This window comes from Hibiscus syriacus, unplaced genomic scaffold, assembly GCF_006381635.1.
Source record: "Hibiscus syriacus cultivar Baekdansim isolate YM2019G1 unplaced genomic scaffold, ASM638163v2 tig00111366_pilon, whole genome shotgun sequence".
NCBI lineage: Eukaryota > Viridiplantae > Streptophyta > Magnoliopsida > Malvales > Malvaceae > Hibiscus > Hibiscus syriacus.
The window spans coordinates 993,399-1,017,998 of record NW_024063071.1 but is presented as its reverse complement, the minus strand read 5'-3'; the positions used below and the strand labels follow the sequence as shown (position 1 = coordinate 1,017,998).

The following is a 24,600-nucleotide window of genomic DNA, read 5'->3' as shown; positions in this document are numbered from 1 at the left end:
GTTAGATTGAAATGAACGAAAAGAAAAAGAAGAGCCAAAAATAAAAATAAAAATATGTGAATTTTGTCTTAAAATAACAAACACTTGAGGTACGTGTTGCAAACACGTAATCGTACGAGTATGGGCCAAGCTAGATGGCGACGATGCTTGTGCATTAGCATTATTTCAATCACTAATCACTACATGATTAAAAGTTTATATTTAAACATTTGAAAATGCACATTTCTAAACAACGTGAGATTTAAAAATTCCCATGAGCTTCTCAAATCTCACATTACTTGTACTTGTGCTTGTGTAACTACGTATCTTCGACATTCACTATATGTGTTTGTTTGATAAAATTCATATGATTTTTTCGTACTTTATGCCCCATATTTCTTTTTTCTTTCATTTTAGTTCAACATATATATGTTCATGTTGTTGCCGCGTAAGCAAAAAACGTGTCCTATAGTGTGCGCTTTCTATCTACGTGGCAGAAAAGAGTGGCAGATTAGAAAATAATCTTCAATGGATATTAAAATAAAAAATTATTTCTAACTGATATACATTAGTTAAAATAAACATATATTTAAATATCAACCTCAATCAAGATTTTCAGTTTTGAGATCGATCGTTCAAATCTTAAGACTCTTAAATTAATTTTTAAATTAAAAAATTATCAAATAAAACCATAAAATAGTTAAAATGAGTTCGAAGTCAGATACACGTGAATAAAAATTAATATTCTCATGATATTTAAAAGAGAAAATCGCCTCAGTGACCAAAAAAAAGTTATAATATACGATTTTAACCAACTTTTTTTGGATTTGCCAAAATGACCAACAAAATCGCAACGCGAAATAAAAATCGCAACGCGATCCCCAGAATCGCAAATCAGTGTCCAAAATCGCAACGCGATTCTTGAAAATCGCAATGCGATAGTCAAATTCGCATTGCGATTTTCCAAAATCGCAACGCGAATATGAAAATCGCAACGCGAACACATAAATCGCAATGCGTATCCGTAAATCGCAACGTGTATCCGTAAATCGCAACGCGTTTCCGTATATCGCAACGCGTATCCGTAAATCGCAACGATAATCCGTAAATCGCAACGAGAATCTGTAAATCGCAACGATAATCCGTAAATCGCAACGAGAATCTGTAAATCACAACACTGAAATTTTGGGTATATAACACTGAAATCATAAACTAAATCCCTAAATCGCAACTCATTCCATCTCCATCTATCACTCTCTCCGGCGACATCCGTTCCTATATCCAACGACATCCTTCCCAATCCGGCAACAGGTTTTAGTTTCGCAGCTCGTCTGTTTAGTAAATTAATTTACAACCATGAAATCATCTAATGTTGATCATGTTTGGATAGATTTGTGTTTTGGAGGGTCATGGGATAATGTTCATGGTGTTTTACAATATATGCCTTTACCCATGAATCTTCAACTAAAATTGTCTTTACAAAAGTTAACTTATGGTGTCAAGCAAAAGGCAATCATCTTTTCCTCTACCAAAATATGGATCCTCATCAAAATCCAAAGCTCATATGGTGTCAAGCAAAAGGCAATCATCTTTAAAATCCCAATCACAATTGGCTTCACCTTTTGAGACTGTTAACTTAGGTGATTTTTAAATGCAAACGTTGTATTATGTGGATTTTATGTGTGAACTTTTAACATTTTCAGTTGAATTAATGACTCAGGCCAACCATTTTGACTTAACCAACTCTTGTTATTCAGTTGTTATCACTATTAGGCATGAATTTGACTATCGCAACACGGAAATTACAATCGCAACGCGAAATAAAAATCCCAACATGAAAATCGCAATGCGAAAATGAAAATCGCAATGAGAGAATCGCAATGCGAAATGAAAATCGCAATGCGAAATGAAAATCGCAACGAGAGAATCGCAATGCGAAATGAAAATCGTAATGCGAAATGAAAATCGCAATGCGAAATGAAAATCGCAATGCGAAATGAAAATCGCAATGCGAAATGAAAATCGCAATGCGAAATGAAAATCGCAATGCGAAATGAAAATCGCAATGCGAAATGAAAATCGCAACGAAAGAATCGCAATGCGAAATGAAAATCGCAACGAGAGAATCGCAATGCGAAATGAAAATCGCATTGCGATTTTCATTTCCGCATTGCGATTTTCATTCGCATTGCGATTCTCTCGTTGCGATTTTCATTTCGCATTGCGATTTTCATTTCGCATTGCGATAGTCATTTTTGCCTTCAACATAATGCAGATTGAAATCAACAAAATCAACCATTACATTTCAATCAATTAAACAAGCACAAATAAGAATTATGTTCGCATCAATTACACAAATCAACTTTTACAAATCATCTTTTACAAATCAATTAAATAAGCAATAATTCTTATTTCCGATCATCTACTATTGAATCAACTTTTACAAATCAATTAACAATCAAAAAACAATCAATTAAACTATTGAATCAACTTTTGCAGCTCGACATCATTTTCACGCAGTTCACTTCTGAGATTAACCTGCAGAAACCAAACATTTGTTCAAACAACACTTTCTACACATCTAAAACCTAAACAGCAAATTATTGAATTCTAGTTACTTAACCAAACATTTTCAAACCAAAAGTATATAAACTTACCAATTGTTATGGACATTTTATAACGCGGATGCAGGTAGGCAGCGTCTCGTATATATCGATTTAGCCATATAATGCCGAAACCACAAGCCTACTGCAGCTTTATCTCTATCGGTGGGAGGTAGATACTTGATGCTTCCCGTCGTCAAACGCTCCAACGCCAAGCATACGAGAGGACCACATCCTCTGGCTCCGCTCGTTGTTGTGGCGCGGTCTCGTCTCTAATAACTGTAATATTGAGCTTCTTTGGCTTCTTGTTTCCAGAACGAGTCCAATAATTGATCGCATCCAAGAATTTAGCCAAATGAGAGCTCCATCCCTTAATAACATCTCTTAAATCAGCCAATGATATGTAATTTATCATGCTGTCATACACTATTGTCTTAAGGGATGGGAGCTGAAGCTCGACGAGAATCCAATGTTTACGTTCCAAAACAGGGATAAACACCTGCAATCATAAGTAATAATTCATTCATTTGCGCACTTATTTCATAAAACCTTTAAACTCAATCTAAAATAAATACTAACCTTATCGACCTCCCACCATGCAGGATAAAGTTTAGCTTGTCCATTGCCCAAATCAAATGATTCATCTCGTGCATTCTTCAAGTGAACGGCGTTAAAGAATTGGCAGCAACCGAATAAATTTACTAAGCAATCTAAGTGAAATGGCTAATCTAAGTGAAATTACGAGTAAATTTATCATTAAGTTAAATATGGAAAATCTTAAACTTACCTCGTTGCGTAGAGTATGAACCTCATTCTGCAACGATACTATCATCTCACGTAGAGCGGCAACCTCACCACGTAAAGTTGACACCTCCATACGCCATGCACCATTGTTATCGCGTAGAGTACCGATCTCCTCACGCAAGGCATTGACCTCATCACGTAACTCCCTTGACTCATCCCGTTGAGGTGGAGAACAGGGAGATAGGAGTCGTGGCATCTTTGCCGGTCGCCTATCATGAGGTGATGGTGGAGAAGAGGCTCGATGATGTGACGGGATAGGTGATGGCTCTCGTTCTAGAGGTGTATAGTCGGGTCTATCGGGTGATGGCTCTAGGTGAGGTGATGGCTCTCGAATTGGAGGAAGTGGATGCTGCTCATCATCCGTGCCATCAAAAAAACTCTGACTAGCTTGCCACCAATCAGTGGCAAGCTCTTCCTCCGTGGGTGTCAGTCTTTGTAATGGAATGTTGGCCTCCTAAAATATAAAAACTCAAACAAAGTTAAACGTCTACTATTAATAACTAGTTTTATATATATGAAAGTATTTGTGTTAACTTACATTATTATTGTCGCATATGGTATTAAGTCTTCCCAATCCAACAGAGTTTTCCTCTTCCAGGAAATAGCCCTGGGAATATCATTTGACGTTTTTATTGCATATGTACGCATGCTGGGGAAAGCCTCGAATATCCAAATCTACAAACAATATAATAACAAAATTAGTAATTGTTAAATAATTAATTATAATTTTAGAAACATTATATAGAAATTCTTACCTTAAAGGCCCAAACAAAGCCTGACAAAGTGTATTTGGACCCATCGCCCCGCAAACTTTTGCGGTCATCAAAGGCAGATGACAACTTAGTCCAGGTAGCTTCCATATATACGAACCCCACGGAAACAGATTCCATGCATTCAGGTCCTCTACCAATATTATTAGCTCCCGATGAATAGGTTGTCTGGCCTCTCTGCCTAAAAAGCCGGCATACACCAAGTAGTAGAAGGCATACTCGGACAACATCGACGTCATCCATCCGAGTGAAACCAGCTTTCTTATTAAACAATTTCTTCAGGTCGTCGACATGTAGGTTCGGCTTCTCCATTGACTCATCCGGAAAAACCCGGGATAACCATGATGGGCGGGCGATATGACGAGTGTACCGGCCTACATCATCGTGTCCGAATCGTAGACCAGTGATTAAGCAGAACTCCTTCCGCCCAAAGCAAGTATACGCTGGTGGAAAATGAAACCATATCTCTTCCTCACCACGTTGTATACTGTCGGGTAGATTTGATGTCATGGTCTGAAGCCACAAATGGGTCAAATTAGCATCTCCACCCGGATGCTGTACTCTCAGCCATGGCCCGAAGCAGGTTTCCTCAAACAATTGTCTTTGAGCAGGTGAAAGCTTCGAAGCAATTGTAGTGGCCAGGCTGACTTTATTTCTCAAGGTCAATTGAGCCGAAAAAAATTTCTACAAAACAATAAACATACCAAGTTAGATATACCAAAAACTACACTGTGAAGATATACCAAAACAATAAACATAAAAAGTAGTAGTTTATTCTTGAAACTAAAATTTGCAACACTGTTTTGTCTTTTGGTTGAAATGAAAATCGCAACGAGAGAATGACTGTCGCAACGCGAAATGACAATCGCAACGAGAGAATCGCAACGCGAAATGAAATCGCAACGAGAGAATCGCAACGCGAAATAAAAATCGCAATGCGATTTTGGTTTCGCGTTGTGATTCTCTCGTTGCGATTTTCATTCGCGTTGCGATTCTCTCGTTGCGATTGTCATTTCGCGTTGCGACAGTCATTCTCTCGTTGCGATTTTCATTTATCTCGTTGCGACTCTTCTGCAAATTGAAACTTGAATGGATTGCATTACTTCAACCAAAAGACAGAACAAAGACAAAGACAAATACTAACTTGAAAATCGCAACGAGAGAATAGCAACGCGAAATGAAAATCGCAACGAGAGAATCGTAACGCGAAATGAAATCTAAGTGAAATGGTTAATCTATTATTGAGATGACCAGTAAACTTATCATCAGTTTCAATATGAAAAACCTACAATAATGCAAACATTTCAAAATAAAATAATTAAAAAAACTAACCCTCGGAGGTTGATTTTCCATTTCTGAATATTGTGAGGGATTTCTGACCGTGAATGGTTGTGAGGGATTTCGCCGGAGATGGGGACGGAAATCTTCGGAGATGGGGACGGATTTCTTCGCCGTAGAGAGTGAGAGATGGAGATGGGACTGAGTTGTGATTTTAGGTTTTAGGTTATGAGTTGCGATTACGGGATTTTGTCTTAATATTCGTTTTTGTAATTTGAAAATAAAATACGCGTAGCGATTATAATGGCGCTTTAAATATCGCGTTGCGATTTACGGATACGCGTTGCGATTTTATGTATTATCGTTGCGATTTACCGATACGCGTTGCGATATACGGATACGCATTGCGATTTACCCATACGCGTTGCGATTTACGGATACACGTTGCGATTTACGGATACGCATTGCGATTTATGTGTTCGCGTTGCGATTTTCATATTCGCGTTGCGATTTTGGAAAATCGCAATGCGAATTTGACTATCGCATTGCGATTTTCAAGAATCGCGTTGCGATTTTGGAAACTGATTTGCGATTCTGGGGATCGCGTTGCGATTTTTATTTCGCGTTGCGATTTTGTTGGTCATTTTGGCAAATCCAAAAAAAGTTGGTTAAAATCGTATATTATAACTTTTTTTTGGTCACTGAGGCGATTTTCTCTATTTAAAATCGATATCTTATTAACGATATGTTGCCTCAAGATTTAATAATTATGAATTTCAATGATCCAATCTGATTTTAAATTACAGTCTATTGATGTATGAATACACGTTCAATTAAGGTAGTGAACCTTTTTGAAAACAAAATATTCAATAGATTTTATTTTCTAAAGAAAAATCTTAATGACGCAAATTCTTTTTAAGGATGTTCTTTTACTTCAAATAATTTTAGACTTGTAGTCTTATGAACTCTTACATGATTATTTTTTAGGGTAAATTACACCATTACTCATTAAACTTTACTATATATCCTATTTTACTCACAGTACTTTTAATTTTTTCAATTTACTTAATGAACTTTATACATTGAATTTTTTTATCACTCATTGATGGCCGTTGAGCTCCAAACTTTACAGTCTAAATCTTTTTGACCTCCTGAGCACGAATCCACCCTTAGTTTCGTTGAAAAATGCTCCGATGTTAACGAATCAGTACTGAAATCATTAGGCTTCCCGCTCTCTAATCTCCGTCGACTGCCGTTGGATGGAGCTCAAATGAAGATGTGTCATATTAAAATATGAAAAAAATAATAGAAGAGAGAGTAATGGTGTAATTTACCCTACAAATATTAATAAAAATATGACATGTCATATGAAAAAATAATAAAATAATTTATGTCATCGATGAGTGATAAAAAAAAGTCAATGTATAAAGTTCAGTGAATAAATTAAAAACTTGAAAGTACGGTGAGTAAAATAGGAGAGAGAGTAAAGTTCAGAGAGTAATGTTGTAATTTACCCTATATTTTTATTAATTATGATGTAATAATTTTAGATATTTTGAATTGAGGGAATTATTTTATCATGTGAAAAATGATTTTTGATTTAACATTTAGTCGTTTAATGATTTAATATGATACTTTTTTTTTAATTAATGACTAGTATCCGATCTATTGATCGACTAATCTAGATCGGATACTGCAAAGGCGAGAGCGATCCTCCCAACCCAATTTGCTCCATTCACAAACTTTAGAATTCAAACCCCTAACATTTTTTAAGGGATCTAGTGCCTCATCCCACTAGACTAACTTGTTAACGATGATCCAAATTTGAAATGTGAAAACATTGTACTAAAATTTGTCTCATTTCAATATTATCGTACTAATTGTGGTTAATGTTTTCAATTAGTTGAAAAATGATTATAGATCAAAGAAAGGAAATATATTAATATCAAAATAATTTCAAACTAATATAGATATGGTTACACATTAAATCGATAAGTACAACTCCAATTGAATTGAATTTAGAAATAAATTTCTATGATACTAAATTATTATGTAACTAACAAATATATTTTATTAAAATTTATTATAAAATTAAATAAATGTTAATTAAAATATTTAAATAAAAATAAATTTCAATCTAATCAAATCCAGCCTTACAAATATTTTTATTATTATTTAAGTTTAATCCGGTCCATAAACTCTCTAAATACAAAGAATCCAAAGTTGATTTTTTTGAAGGTATCTACAACCCTAAGCTTTGTAATAAAACAACAGCCGAAGCCACGGAAACCAATACGTAAGACGGTCTTAACCAACCCTGAGCTGCAAAATCCTACAAGAAAAGCAAGTTAAGAAAATTAATAGAGAAGATGAACAATAAATTAATATCTACTTATAAACTCATTATTCGAATTTAATACTTTCGTTCAATTATTTTTGCATAAGCCATGATTAACATAATCAAAGATGGACAGAGAATGGTTGGTAGGACGATCGTCTTCTTGAAAATTTTAAATTTTCATACTATTTAGATATTAAATTATGCGTACACAAAAGGAATATTATAAGATGGGCACCGAAGAAAAGCAAGGCATACCTTAAAAGAGAGAAGTGAGGATGAGGCTGCAGCAGAAGGCACAAGTCCAGTGAATCCAATATCATATGCAATGCTTCCATCAGGCTTGAACAATCCGAAGTTCCTCTCCGATGTCGGTCCCGGCTTCGAGTTTTCATTGAACAACGCGAAAACATAAGCCCTCACCACCATATGCGGTCGAAACGGGGTCCCCTTCTTCTTAGCCAAACGTTTCCGGAGGTTCTTATTATAAGTCTTGGCATTCTTCACCGTAGCACCGGCTTCGTCGGGATCACCATGAGATGCCCAACCGGTTTCCGAAACGATCACTTCCATCTTGCTGAAACCGGCTTTTTCCAACGCCGCGTAAGCCGCATCGACCTGAGCCTCAAACATGTTATCATAATGCAGCTTGGTCTTTGCATCATAAATCCCGGGATTATCTTTGAACAATGCATAGTTGATGTCAATATGCTGGGGTCATTCTTATAAGCTAGAAATGGATATGCGTTTATGTAAAATGGAGAGCCAATCTGTGAGAAAAACTCCAGAAGTGGCTTCATGAAAGGCGCAACATCGGGTCGAAAAATGCAGGCCGATGGAGGGAAAGAATTGGCAAACACAGCCTCTGAGTGTGGACTTGAGACCTGCACAGTACGGTGTAATCCCAATCTGTAAAGAGCGGCATAACATTCTTTGCTGCCGGCAACAACACCTCCCAAAGTTCCATGGTAGTCCCTCCCAATATCTCGTTGCCGACTGCTATTCCTTGGATTCGGGTTCCAGGAAGGAATGCCTGTACATTCTCTTTCACCCAATTCATGGCACGATCCTCCCCCATACTCATTTCTGTCAAAAACTCATTGGAAGTCCAATTATAATTTCTATACCGGATCCTTGAAGGCCTGGAGAACTCCGTGATCAGCGTCGTAGATTCGAATGTGGTTTATCTTTGCGGCTTTTAGAAGCGTCACCACACTCTCGGGTGCCGTAGATTGTTTGCTATCCTGCCATAGTTTACTCCATAGGTCCATGTGACTGAATGTGAAGCTGAAACTGCAGACCATACAGAACATGAATTAGTATAAGAGTTCATCAAATCAGCATGACAAAGACATACAAGGATAGGTGCATACCAGAAGAGCATATGACAGATAAGATCAGAAAAAACCAGAAAAAGAGAGAAGAACCCATATGATATGTGGGAAGATAATCAAAGAATATGCATTGCATTTGTAGAAATTAGGTGGAGGATGATCCTGTCTTTGGTGACTTCAAAGGTGATGCAAAAAGGGAAGACTTGTTAAGCAGGCATGTCATAAAACCACCCAAGAAATTATTCTTAACCTTATTTTAAAGATGATATGCCAAAAAGGCCAAAGAAAGATGAACAAGAAGATTCTTAACTTTAACCCAAAGATCAAAAACACTAATAGATTCTTACTCCCAAAGTATGCCCTTTTTTTTCAACTTTCTATTCTTGGGGGGCTCGTCTCTTTATAGTTGACACTGTTACTTGTAAAAGTACATGAACCCAGTGTGTGCATATGAATAGTTGAATATGTTTATGTATTCCTTTCTTCAGATACGAGAAGTGAATCATTGGTTAATGATGGAAATAAGTTTGGCTTTTGCTTGTCGCTTTTGCATTATGGAAAGAGATGGCATGATTAATAAGCTACTTAATTAGGCTTGGAGAGGAAAATAGTTCTGGTTTTTTTTTTTGGAAAGAAAAGTCTACTTTGAATATTCAAGTAATAATCATCATATGGGGTTTGAATAAAGAAAAATATAATGCTTTTGATCGTTTTTAAAAATTAATGGCAATACACCTTCAATTTTTGCTTTGATAACACCAAATAATCATTTAAACAGATCATGAGAGCTAATGAATGAACCCTGAGAAGTAAAATAAATAGGTTCAGTGACCCTGCATGTTTTAAGCAGGAGAAAACAAGGCTGCAGATTAAACAAGTGAATCACGGTTCTACACACCGGGAACGATGCAATGGTTCCAACAAGTTGTGACAGACGAAAACGATACCATTTTCTTGTCATTGCCCTTCTTTCTTTCCAGCTTTCTCCATTCTTCATAGTAACTATACATAATAAAGCATACACAAACCACAGTGCAGTTAATCAGTAACATAACACGTAATGTTCAATCTGAGACTTTAGCAACAAACCATAAATCATGAGTTCCAGGTGCCTACAATCTAAGTTCTGCACAATGTAACAAAAGCTGCAATGCTCGTACCTACTTACAGGGATACAGGTTGATTGTTATCTCACTGACAACCAAATCTAGCAGAAACATCATTAATGTTACAGTCATCCATGGAATCACAGAGGTTACACAGACAAATACAAAAAAGAAAGTATCACGGGGTGGCTAGGATATTGGATTATTTAGCTGCTCACAGAAGAAGCAGCTCCTCTGGGTTGTGTGGTATCAGCTTGTTCACTTTCTTTAACCTTACCATTTTCGATCATCTCCGCATCTACTGCCTTGCCTTTGTTCTCTACCTGTAAACCTTGTTTCTCTTTGGTTTCTCCCTCGGATACAGGGACTGCACAATTTGGATTCTCTTTCTCTACTCCCTCGTTAGCTCCCAGTGTCACGGTTTCCGTATTTTCTGGTTGATTCTCACCTGTACCATTCTCTTTCTCTGCCTGAGTTTGTAGTACCTTTTCTGTAGGGGCTTCCTCCTTTTCCTTTTCAGTTTGAATCTCATCTTCTGCTGGTTTCTCTTGAACCTGCATTGGAGTTGGGGTTTCTTCAGTCCCAGCAGCATCTTCTTTTTTGTAAGCCTCTGCAGTTTCTGAAACTTTAACATCCTTACCAGCTTCTTCTTGCCCAGCTTCCTCCATCTTGGCATCAGTGTGCTCAGTCTGGTCTGCTACTTCTGTTTTACCTCCATTGTGAACCTGAGTTTCGATGGAAGTATCTTTTTCAACTTCTGCAGTTTCCTTTTCAGCGGCTTGTGCATCTTCCTTTTCACTTTCTTTCTCACCTTCAGCTTTTTCAGGATTGACCTCTGTTTCCTTTTCTTCCTTCTTAGCACTCAATGATTTTCGGACTCGCTTCTTGGGAGGTTCCTTTTCTGGTGTTGGAGTAGCCTTGGCCTTTTCACTGATCCTTGCTGATCTTCTTGGGGTCTCACCGGTACCCCAATCAAACTCCATTATTGGTGGATTACCGGGGTGAGATTTTAGGTACTGCTCCAATTGTCGCCTGCTACTAATCTCCTCCCCAGTTGGTGCAATGAACATGATCTCAGTCTTCCTTGGTGAACCAACCTTCTTGGGGAAAAACTGTAAAACATAAACCAGAAAGACATGTTATACATGTAACCTACAGCCGTCAAATCAAATAGAGAAAAAGCACAGTAACTTGAACGCATATGCAACTCAAAATGTGTCATTGACATCCAGTGCACCTATGATTCTAGGACTCGGCGGATGATATCATATACAAGTGTATGTACGACATAGGCTGCTTGATTTTCCCAAGTTTTTCGTATATAAGAGGGTCGGGCCTCCATACCCGTGCACTCATAGTATTGGACATGGTTATTTTGGGCATTAAGAGTTTAAGCAGAGCATAGCTGTTCACAGACATGTGATAAACCATTCTTGTTATCTGAATATTAGTAGAAATGTGGATGTCGACAAAATTGAAACTTGGACAAAAAGAAAAGCTCTAAAATAACAGGAAAATCCGTAGGTAAAGGATCATCTTCTTGATTACACCATTAATTTACATCGAAAAGAAATTTAAAAGCTGAAAGAAGAAGAAGAGCCCACGATGGTTTATCTTCCATGATTTTTTCATTGAAGTTCAAACCTTAAGTTATGAAACAATAAACCGAAACTCAGAATCAAAGAATGCTGACAAAAGTCAAAACTCTACGACGCAGACCGTAAACAAAAATCAAAGTCGGCTCAAATTAAATCAAGATACCTATAACACAAACAGAACACTGCAGTTGCAGAAGAATTGACATTGAAATATAAAAACGCATTTTCCCATTAGGCAATTGATACAGCAAACAACATCCCACTTTAACTGACATGAAACAGCAAAACCAAGTCCGCATCGATGGCTAAGCCCGAAAGTCAAAAAGCTTTCTTTTATGTTTTCTCTGTTACTACTAGCGATAGGGTGAGCATTCAATCGAGTAGAGTGTCAAAAAATTTCGAGTTATTCGAATTGACGAGTTATATTTTATAACTCGAAATTAACTTGAAAATTTTCAAGTGGAGTCGAGTTTAAGAAATTTGAATCGAGTTATTCGAGTTTCTATACTAAATTTATTATAATTATTTATAGTATTATGATAAGGATTGGTTCTAATTTTTTGACTTTCTCTAACCATGTAAGACATATATTTCATATTCTTTTCACATTATAATGTTATTTAATAAATCAAATACAATCTAAAATTATAAAATATATCCATAATGTTATATTTTAAAGAAATTATTTTGAGGGTAAAAATATTGACGAGAGTATAAAGGAGTCAATGAATTGATGGGAAAAAAGAATTTACAAACAATTGCTGTCAAAAGATCAAATTGCGTTAGATGCAAAGTTAAGGGGCTAAATAAAAAAGAGAGATCATTTTTAGTAAAAAAATAAGAATTGAAGTTACATAGGTATGCTATAGTAGTATATGAGCACGTGGTTCAAATTTGATGAAAAACGAACTTAAAATTGAATTGAAGAAATAAAGAAATTATGAAAAATTAAGGGACTAAATACATGATGAATTGAATAAATAAGGAAATTATAAAAAATTAAGGGACTAAATTAACTTAACCCTAAAAAATGGCTGAAACATCAAAACTTCAACAAAACCCTAATTTCATCTGTTACCAGCAACACACTAACCATAATGATAAAATCACAAGCACAACCATAAACAAACAAATTAAAGCAAAACAACAATCAAACACACACTTAGCAGTAACTTCCCGAATTCACACCCAGAAAAACACAAGTCTTCCGAGGTAAAAAAAGCTATAGAACACTTAAAGCAAGATGCAAAATTTAAAGGAACAAGCAAATTGACGCATGAGTACTCAAACAAGTTAAAAGAGAGGATTAAACTTTAAAAAATTACCATTTTCTTCCAAGAAGCAGGTGCAGGAAGCTCAACAGAAATAACTTCCTCCTTACTCTCCATTCTTTTCACCTGCAAAAGCAATAAATTCTGAGCAAGAAAATAAAACCCTAACAATAGCCACCCTTCTTTCTCTGAATGTTTTTACCTTAAAAGGGCTTCCTTTTTTCGGCTCTCTGTTCTCTCTGTTTTGAATTTGTGTTTTGTGTGGTAAGAAGAAGAAAGGGTCATAAAAACCGTTGAGAGTTCAGTTCGGAGTCATGTCATCTTTTTTGGGTAAACTACACCCAAAGTCACTTAATTATAGGTTTAGTAACAAACAGGTCATTTTTCCCTGAAAATTTCAATAAAATCATTCAATTAAAATATTATTATAAATATCACTATGTGGTTAAATATTAGACGAAATAAAAACAAAATCTGATAATAATTCACAGTCCTTAACATTTATACAAATTATTAATTTAATATTAATCTAAAAAATTTAATAAATTTAACTCTTTGTATTTAATTTTTTTTCATCATTTTAGTTTTTATTATTCTCCTAAATTGTTTGTTCTTCTCCCATAGATGTTATATATATTACTCTCATGTTATTTTTATGGTATAATAATAGTTTAACAATAACTTGTTGTTTTAAGACAAAGTACAATTATCTAACTATTATTTTGATATGATTGGCTCGTTTGGTTTAATAATATTATAAAAAAATATCAAAACTTTAAATATAAATTTATTAAATTATTTTAAATTAGAATAAAATTATAAAATATAAAAATAGGTAATAGTTAAAAATATGATTATACTATGATATAAAAGACATTAATTACAATTTTAATAATAAAATAAATTACTTGTAATAATATTTTACTTAAATATCTTTTTTTTTTAAAGTTGACCATCCAGCTCAGTTGGTAGAGCACAAGGTTCTAAACCTTGAGGTCGTGGGATCAAGTCCCATGGAGGGCATTTTCATAATTTGGAGGTCTCCTACGGAAGCTGCTCTCAACCTGGTGTTGGGGGCAGCCTACTATCTTACCTCCCCCTTACCCCATACATATGGGAAAAAAGGGACAGCCATTTGACCTATTCAGTTATATGATAGTCTGATCTAAAATTAATTTAAGTCAATTTTCAACATAAAACATTATCTTGTTCGAGTTAAAAAGTGATATTTATAATTATTTTTTTGTAGTAATTGAAAAGTTATATTGTGAGAAGCTTAGAGTTTATATTAAAAAATATTATGAAAAATATAATATTTTTTGTTTTAATTTTAAGTGTTGCTTTGCCCAACCTAAGAAATTAAATTATTAATAAAATTTATATCATTTTCAATCTCGTATTAATAAGTTGTGTTTCAAGTCGCTCCCATTTTCTGATGAGTTTGGCTTTTGTTTGATAAGACGGATTGTTGACACGCGTCTTAGATTCGCGGTTTCAAAAAATATCCAGACGAAACTGTTCGGTCCTCGTGCAATATCCAGGCTAACGTTGAGGATATAGTATCTGGTTAAGACCCAATTTGGTACTAAACATAACTTATTAGTTCAATTTAGTACTTTAAGTTTTTTGGGTCCAAGTAATACATGAACTTGGATTCCGTTACACAGGTTATACCGAAATATAACTCTATTAACATTTGTAAGCGTTAAATTTCAAATTAGTAGCTGAACTCTATATCTTAGTTTAAATAAATTAAAAACTTTAAATATCAAATTGAATTAATAAACCAAGTTCAATTATTAATATAAGAATGGCTTAATATAAAAAAAATGTCTAAATTATTGTTTTTTATTTAGGTGTTTAATTTTTTTTTTGTTAATCTAGGTGTCTAACATTACAAAAGTTACCATTTTAAGTGTCCGACCGTAATGACCGTTAAAAAATTCTATTAAATGGCACGTGTCAAATTCTGATAATTTTAAAATAAAAATTTTATAGAAAAAATTTAATATATATATATATATATTTTAAAAATCTAAATTTTCGAAAATCTTTAAAAAAAAATCCCAAATGCGTCGACCACCCCATCGTTGGCAACTTACCCATTGGTCGACGGTCATCACTGTCAACTATCCCCTAATCGTTACCCCACTGCCGACCAAACCCCTTTTAATATAAGAGTAAATAGCGGCTGCATCTCGGACCTCCAAGGGTGGTTCTCGAACATGTGGGTTCCAAATTGACAGAAAACCCCTTTCAATATCCTGCCATTGGAGGATATTACATGGGTGGTTTCAATCTCACTGACTTTGGTGGGTTCAATATCCTGCCATTCGAGCCGCAACGGTGGATTTAAGGGTTACGGGTTTTTAGTGTTTATGAATTTAAGGGTTTGGTGAAACCAATGGTGGGATTTAAGGACTATGTTGTAAGTAGACAGTCTTTTATCCCAATGTTAAGGTAATAAAATTAAATTTATCTAAAAAAAAAGGTGACGACAATCGACAATAGTGATGATAAAGGCAACATTGATGATCGACAAGAGATGATAAAGTTAGAATTAGAGATTTTACGGTTGATTTTAGGGATTTGGATTATATATATATATATATATATAATTTTTAAAAACATATGAATTGTTTTAAATATAATTGTATTTTTAAGTTTTTTAAATTAAATTTTTAAAATTATCAAAATTTAACATGTATCACTTAACAGACATTTTTAACGGCCGTTATGATTAGGACGCTTAAAATGGTAACGTTTGTAACATTAGACATCTAGATTGACCAAAAAACGATTTAGGTACCTAAATGGAAAAAAGATATAATTTGAACGTTTTTTTTATATTAAGCCTATAAGAATTTAAAGAGTGGTCTCATAGGTAGAAAAATGTTATTCATTCTAGATGACCCGAGTTCAAACATCTTTGTTTATGAGACTTAGGGGTTGATTGTTTGTCTCTTAATGAAACCATTCAGCGCTGAATGTTGAATCGTTCAGCATTCAGCGCGTTTGTTTCGCACCTCTGAATGATTTAGTGCTGACTGATTCAGTGCTGAATGATTCAACACAGAAGTACATTCTGAATAATTTAGAGTTAGTTATCAAACAACATGTCACATTCAGAACCAAACCATTCAGAGCCTCTGAATCATTTGGAATTTGAATTATTCAGCGCTTAATCATTCTGAAGTAAACAAACAATCCCTTAAGTGAGTTTATTTAAATTTGAAACCTAATATAGATATTACCTTATAATTATTCTAGAATGATAAAAAAATTTGAACTAAAAAAGTTAAATTCGTATACTAATTTGAAATTTAATCACTAAATTTTTTCAAGAAGAATTGTACTTTGAGATAATTTGTATTATGAAATTTAAGTTTAGATACTTAATTGAAAAAACAAAAATACCAAATTAAAACTAAAATGCCATTCAGGTACCAAAGTATATATTTACACGTACTTTCTTTAAGAAAGGTGTTTGAAGTTGCACGCGTTAGCACGAGAGTGAAGATGAGGTGGGATACAAAGAGAAGGGTGCCGCTTGCCCCACCTTCTGTTTTGAAAATCGGACCGGCCGGTTCAACCGATTTAATCGAAAATTGTTATTTAGTCCGGTTTAATTTAAATCGATTGAACCGTTATTAGTAAATCGGTCAGAACCGTTGAACCGTTCGAACCGGACCTACTGAAAATCAGAAAAAATCGGAAAAAACCGGGATTTTTATTTTAGAAAAAAAATTAAACCAAACAACGTCGTTTGTTAAACGAGCCAAGTCGAACTCGAGTATTGCTGAGCTTGACTCGAACTTGAAAACTTTAAAAGTAAGCTCAACTCAACTTAAACTCACAAGCTAAAAAATATCAAGTTCAACTCAAACTCGAAATATAATATTGAAACTTGAACTCGAAAAGGCTTGAACTCAAAAAAAATTTAGAAGCTCGATTGAAGCCTAAAATTCGAGCTTGATTGAAGCGAAACAATAGTTCACTCAATGCTTACCAAAAGGCTCTATGATTTTGAATGACAAATTACCTCTATTATTTATAGAAGTTAGTTGTGATGCGCTTCTATGTTTCTTAGCAATGTGAGATTGTTTTGTTCTCATATTTTTACTCTTTAGACTTTTAGGATGCTCTTTTATGTTTCTTAGCCATGTGAGATTGTTTTAAAAAAAAATTAAACCAAACAATATCATTTTGTTATGATTTTTTTAACCCCAAATTTATTTTTTAATTATAGTTATATAATTATATTTATTATTTAATATGTTTTACCTTAAATATTATGTTGTAGTTAATTTGAATAATTTTGTTTCACTTGATTTTATAGTTTTTAACTTATATATGTTATAACTTGCTTTGAATATGACTTGTGATATAAAAAATTATTTTTTATTAAATATTTTTTGTATTTCTATTTAATTTTTTAAATAATTATGACGTTGTCCGGTTCTTCCGGCCAATCGAATCAATTCGACCGATTGAACTAATAAACCGATAGCATGACCGATTCACTAATCGATCCGGTTCTGAAAACCATGGCCCCACCTCCAAAATGCGTAAAGACGAGGAGGATAACGTTATAGATTTAACTAAATTGAAATGCAAATTTGGGATCCGAACTGATGTCTAAAGGGGTTAACTCTCAAAATGGTCATTTTATTTAATTTTTATTCATTTTTAGTCACTGAAAATTAATAATGTTTTGATAATTTAAATTATCGATTATAAAGTTTTGGTTATTAGGTCGTCTAGTCAGATTGGTTTGATGACGTGGTATCTTTGTAAAAATAATTAATTTTTAATCTAATTTATGAAGTTTAGATAAAATAATATTTCGATCATTTAATTTTAAATAAAATATCAATTTGACATTTTAACTTTAAATAAAATATTAATTTAACTCATAAATCCAAACAAAATCTCCCTCCGTCAACTACCGCTCACTATTGGCCATCAATATTGGCGACGATTAGACCTTAATTTTTTCAATTCATTTCTTTTTTATCTCTTTAACACAAATATGATAATTATTTCATCAAAAATATCTTAAAATTTATAAATCTAACTTAAAACCTTTTTAATTTTTAAAAATAAAATCATAATACTAAATTTATCATTATTTTTTTAAAAAAATAAAAAAATAAAAAAATCGATTTAATTCAAATCCACAAACTAAAAATAATAAGTGTACTTCACTGAAATGATTTTCTCTCCTTAATTTCATCAATAAGCTATATTCGATGACTTCTTACTATCGGTTCCTAGAGACTACCACACCCTCCCAAACTTATTTTTCTTCCCTAATTTCATCTTTACGACAGCCTCTCACAAATGATAACAACAACAACGAACATGATGATAACTAGGAACTGTACACAAAATTTTATGTTAACGGAGATAAATTTATAATTTTTTAAGAGTTAATGTGTTGAATTAAAATCCATAATTATGGACACATATTTTTAATATATATTATTATCATAACATATGACATAAATTAAGTGGCCAATTATGTTATGAAGTCATAAGGTATTAGAAATGTTATGAAAATAAAAGTGTAGATACTATTAAAGTTGTATTTATAATTCGATGAGAGACAGAGTTATAAACAGAGACAATAATTGATTCTTAGATCAACTATATAAAGGAGTTATAGTCTCCAAAAAATATATCATCTCGTATTACTCGTATCCCCGTCATAGATTTTATACTCGATATTTTTATCTTCTTGGAAGATCATAACCAACACAATCTTCAAGATCTTAACCTTCTAGATAGTCTCTAACATTATATTCAGGTATGCTTTCGCAAATCTAGTTAAATTTATTTTGATGGTTTGACATAATTAGATCATGGTTAATTTTCATATTTAATATGGTTTGGTTTAACAAGTGGTATCGTTATCTTATGATGTTGAATCATTAAGAATCAATCGATTTTAAGGCTTATGATTTATGAGATTAGAATTTTTATATAAAATTTAGGGTTTATTTTTTATTTCATTACGATTGATATTCTCAAATTTTATTATATGTGGATTAGTTTAATTACTAAAATAATGATCATGGAAAAATCCATTATTATAATATTAATACTTGTGTAACGCCCAACCCGTACCCGACCCGAATACGAGTCCGATGTGTCACATTGACCGTTCAAAACTTTTTCTTTGACAAAATCTAATGAAATTCAGTTATACATTTCCAATAAAATCCAAATAATTTCTATTGTATAAAACGTATGGTTTTACAAATTGGTCATAACGTATACAATACAAATCTTTTATCTTACATGCCAACTACATTTCATATGACAAAAATACATATAATTGAAACATATTTCTGATATGAATTGTGGAAAGGAGAATCTGACCTGTCTTGCTCCTCTAAACTTCTCTTCTTGCTTTCCGGAACCTACGTGTGAAACACTCACACGCTAAGTCTATGACTTAGTGAGACATTAAACACATGCAAGTAAATCTAACTACTTAATCATGCGTGAACATATCATATCATGCTATCACACAAAACAATATAGCATTTTATGTAATCAAATATACACATATACACATCATTTATTCTTTCCATCATTAACCTTACTTTACTATCAATATGATTATTATTTATATCTTGTAGTCATATCCTTTCGTACTTTCTTTTTCCTTTATACATTCATTTACTGTCACTTATCATATAAATAGTAACCAGTAACTTCATTCCATTTCTGTCTTTTTTTCTCCTTCGATTTTGCATTTTCCTTCAACCTTTCTAAAATCCATATAATGTCACTCATTACAGTAACATCCATTTTCATCACACAACATCATAAATTCATCTCTAACTGCCTTACAATAATAATCAAATTCGTTTTTACATCATCATTTAACCAAAAACACGACCTTAAATCTTCTTCAAATGTAATTAAACATATACTTTACGGAATCAAACAATCTTTTCACATCACCTTGCACATTTTCTTACTTCTATATCAAAATTATCATCTACGCTTCCATATAACCTTTATCGTATCTAATCCTTTAACTCAATCCCTTTCATTTCTTTACTCCATTATTCCTTTATTTATTTCTTATACACAAATCATACTTTTCTTTTCATGTTCACATACTCTTGTACTATCACCTACACTCATCTTTGTGTATCAATCTTCATTGCATACTCATAACTTTAATAACCCCTTTTACTTATATATAACTTCATTCTTTATCATTTCTTATACTTGCGTTTTCCTTCCTTAAGGTTTTATACAAATACTTATCTCATTCTCGACATCATAGCTATCTGATCATAATACACAACTATATTCAGATTCACATCATAATTGATTAACTCAACTTTATCTTTTCCTCCAATCTTATAACTCTATCACTTTTACTCTGATAGCTAATTAATAACATCTATTCAATCTAGGGCACAAACCCTAGTCAACCAATCATATACATCCTTTCTAATCGAAATTATCTCAAAATTTGTTTACTTAACTTGTCAATATCACCTCTATTCTCATACATCCTGAAATTTCCGTTGTTCAAACTCAACATTATGACTTCCTTTGTCTTATAAACTAATTATCGATATACACATTCTCAAACACTTCTTATCAATCCTCAGCTTTACTCAAAATCCAGATCTATTTCATATTTGGTTATCATATCCTGACAATATCTTATAATCTTATACTTCCAGTACATTCCCATCACATATTCTTGTTAGCCAACGCTAACTTTCTCCTTCTATAGTACAAACCCTTATCATATCCACACTCTTGCTTATACACCCTACTATTTCTTTACTTCAAACTCATAAGCTCTGACGTTACATATCATATACGCTTGTAACTGATGCACTTATTCTTGAATTACTCTACGAATTCTCACCGCATTATTGATCTTCTAGTGTCCTTATGATGACACTTGTTCACCATATTCTATCTTATCCATGTAATAACGAACTTCTCAATTTAATTTCTCCACTTTGGAACAATGAACACCTTCTAGCATTATATTCATATCATTTATCTAAAGGTCTGTAACAACAGAACCTTCTTCAAACTTACCCTTGAGCTCGGTGCTCATAACTCTTTTAACTATTTCGATACATTCATTCAACATCATGAATAATTCTCTAATTTTATATAGGCATTCCCTGAGGTGTTTGCTCTTCTCCCTGTCTGGCCAGGGCATGTGAATTGCTATTACCTTCAGGTGTATCGCCTTCTGTTTCACTTTGGAAATTCTCATGATCAAACATCTAGTATAACATAACAATTTAACTCTATTAACAAGACATCACACTTCTTACCCTATCAGATCAAAAAAAAATTCACTTTGTGTTGGCATGTTTACTTTTTAAAACGCTTTTGACTTTATTTTTAGCCTATAATCGGCTAAACCGTAGCTCTGATACCATTAAATGTAATACCCCAACCCGTACCCGACCCGAATACGAGTCTGAGGTGTCACATTGACCGTTCAAAACTTTTTCTTTGACAAAATCTAATGAAATTCAGTTAGACATTTCCAATAAAATCCAAATAATTTCTATTGTATAAAACGTATGGTTTTACAAATTGTTCAGAGCGTATCCAGTACAAATCTTTTATCTTACATGCCAACTACATTTCATATGACAAAAATACATATAATTTAAACATATTTCTGATCTGAATTGTGGAAAAGAGAATCTGACATGTCTTGCTCCTCTAAACTTCTCTTCTTGCTTTCCGGAACCTACGTGTGAACTCACACGCTAAGTCTATGACTTAGTGAGACATTAAACACATGCAAGTAAATCTAACTACTTAATCATGCGTGAACATATCATATCATGCTATCACACAAAACAATATAGCATTTCATGTAATCAAATGTACACATATACACATCATTCATTCTTTCCATCATTAACCTTACTTTACTATCAATATGATTATTATTTATATCTTGTAGTCATATCCTTTCGTACTTAACATTTTAACCAACATGACTCATTTTACCACGCAATACACATATCATCATTCAAATCATATGATACAATTCATAACACAAAAGCATACAAGTCACATGTACTATATGTTTGTTGTTATTTCTTTATTAGCCCATGTACACATGTGAGAACTATGGATATGTGAGTCTATAGAGGTTGTGCACTAATGCTGTCACCACAGCTCGTATAAATGCATCGAAGTGCCACGTAGAATTGCACCGAAGTGCCGCGTAGAATTGCACCGAAGTGCCATATAAAATGTCCCTAAGGACCACGTAAAAAATTCCTTAAGAATCATATACATATACAAAGGATCAAGTATGTGTCTCAAAAGACATAACACATGTTCCAAGGAATACATATATGTCCCGAAGAACCGCGTAGACCCTCGACTCTTGCCATGCCAACTATACCTCTAGCTCTCAAGACACATAACATGGGCATTGTCATTTCACATATTCATATATACACATAGTTCACTTACGCGTAGAACATTTTCATATTATTCACATTTACATGTCACATAGCTTATATACTTTCTCACGTAGTCACATAGATCCATGTCATATAACATATATCGAAAGTGCATATAATCACGTATATCATATCATATAGCTTAGATCATTTCTCAGGTATTCACGTAAATATACATATCATATCTTGTTCACATATGATCATATATACTTCATATAATACATAGAAACACCTAGAACACTTTCACATAGCTTATATTTCATTATCATATGACTTATATTTGTTCTCCTATGACTCTTCATAAATATCTATTTTCATTTCCATAAATCTCTTGACTTATCTTCTATATTCCTATAATTCATAACTTATTTTATATTCTCTCCTTAACATTTAATAGTGTTTTTACATAAACCACATAACACATACAAAAACATATCAATTCATATAATTAAACATACATACACTTCATATTGTTAACATACTTATAATCAAGACTTAATAAGCTATTACTATAGGAAATAGACCTATCACAAGTCCAATTTCCATATAATCTTATACAAATAAGATGCACTCACCTTGGCCTCACTAAGTTCCAATTCACTTTTATGATTTCCTTTCTTTCGATCGAATCTTAATTTGATGATCGTTCCGGAACTTGTTCGAGTTCGGTATCTACATAATCATACATTGATACATATTAGTATCCAATTGATATATTCTAATCTATAATTTCTTATACCAAAAGAAATGTCTATTTCAATTTCCCCTTGAAGTGCATCGATGCATTCTATAGTGCATCGATGCATTCTTTAACATGTGCATCGATGCACTACCCATGCATTGATACACCAATTACATTCGATGTTTTTATTTTAAGGGGATGCATCGATGCACTCCTTATGCATCGATGCACCAATTGCAATCGATGTTAATTTATTTGAGAGTGCATCGATGCACATTGAATATGCATCGATGCACATAACCCAGAAATTCCATTTGAGCCCAAAAATTCTTACTTTAACCTCAAATTCTACTTATTAACCCCTCCTTATGCCTTAAAACTCATCTATACATATGTAAACCTTCTTATAACACTATAATACTTAACTATCCCTCATAATTCACCACAATTCTTGAATCAAAGAATTTCATCAAATTTTCCATGTGTTCTTAATTCAATTCTATCACCTCTAGCTTCTTAATTAACCCTTTGACAAGTCAAATTTAACTTCAAATTCTGTTAACTCCTTCTATTTCAATAATTCACTCAAAAACTCATTTTTTAAATCTCTTATAACTTGTTCATTTTGGAGTTTTAGGTCACCATAACTCTTCCCTTACTCTTTCTTATCACTCAAGAATCAAAAGAAACCATACGATTGAAGAAACGAGCAAATTAAATCCAACTCACCTTATACATGAAGACATGGGAAGAAGAAGAAACTGAACCCATCTCTCCAGAATTTTCTTTCCCATTTACACGTGGTTATCTCTTTTATAAAGAGATAATAAAAATCTTTCTTTGCAAAGACCAATTTACCCTTACTTCCTTATATATTTACCAAATATTCTTCAAAATATTCCTAATTAAGTCTCTGAACTTTCAGATCTTTCAAAATTAGACTTCAAATTTTCAAAACTTCCATTTAGTCATTTGCTCTAGTTTTGGGATGTTACAACTTGAGTCATTAATTATACTTTGTAATTTGTTTCCAGTCATGGTATTTGTTTCCAAAGTTGGTAATTCATATTGCACCTTTACTTGATGATTTGTGATTTCTTTTCATCATTCTTGATCTTAAAATTTGGTAATTTCCTTGAACACTTGATTTTATGTTAAATATTTACTTTAGTGTACGGAAAGTGTTAGCTTAACTTACAAGGAAATAACAAACGAGTAATCCTTTTCTGTATGAATTTAAAGTTTTTGGTTGGGTTATTATTTTAGTTATTTTGCTTTTGAATAAGACACTGAGATCTTCTGAATTATAACTTGTGTGGAATATAAACAAGAATTTCATTTTTTTTAAA

The 24,600-nt window shown here is 33.2% G+C and overlaps 1 protein-coding gene and 1 pseudogene across 1 annotated transcript; both read right to left on the bottom strand.

Annotated features, from left to right (window-relative positions):
* Positions 1-7,589: 7,589 nt before the first annotated feature.
* Positions 7,590-9,675, bottom strand: LOC120159383 (annotated as a pseudogene).
* Positions 9,676-10,151: 476 nt separating this feature from the next.
* On the bottom strand, positions 10,152-13,302 carry LOC120159384 (methyl-CpG-binding domain-containing protein 11-like). Its single transcript, XM_039169978.1, has 3 exons — positions 13,284-13,302; positions 13,136-13,207; positions 10,152-11,324 (listed from the first exon to the last, which is right to left on the bottom strand). The coding sequence occupies exons 2-3, from the start codon at positions 13,196-13,198 to the stop codon at positions 10,419-10,421; spliced, it is 969 nt and encodes a 322-aa protein (XP_039025909.1). The 5' UTR covers positions 13,199-13,207; positions 13,284-13,302; the 3' UTR covers positions 10,152-10,418.
* Between the last annotated feature and the right edge of the window lie 11,298 nt (positions 13,303-24,600).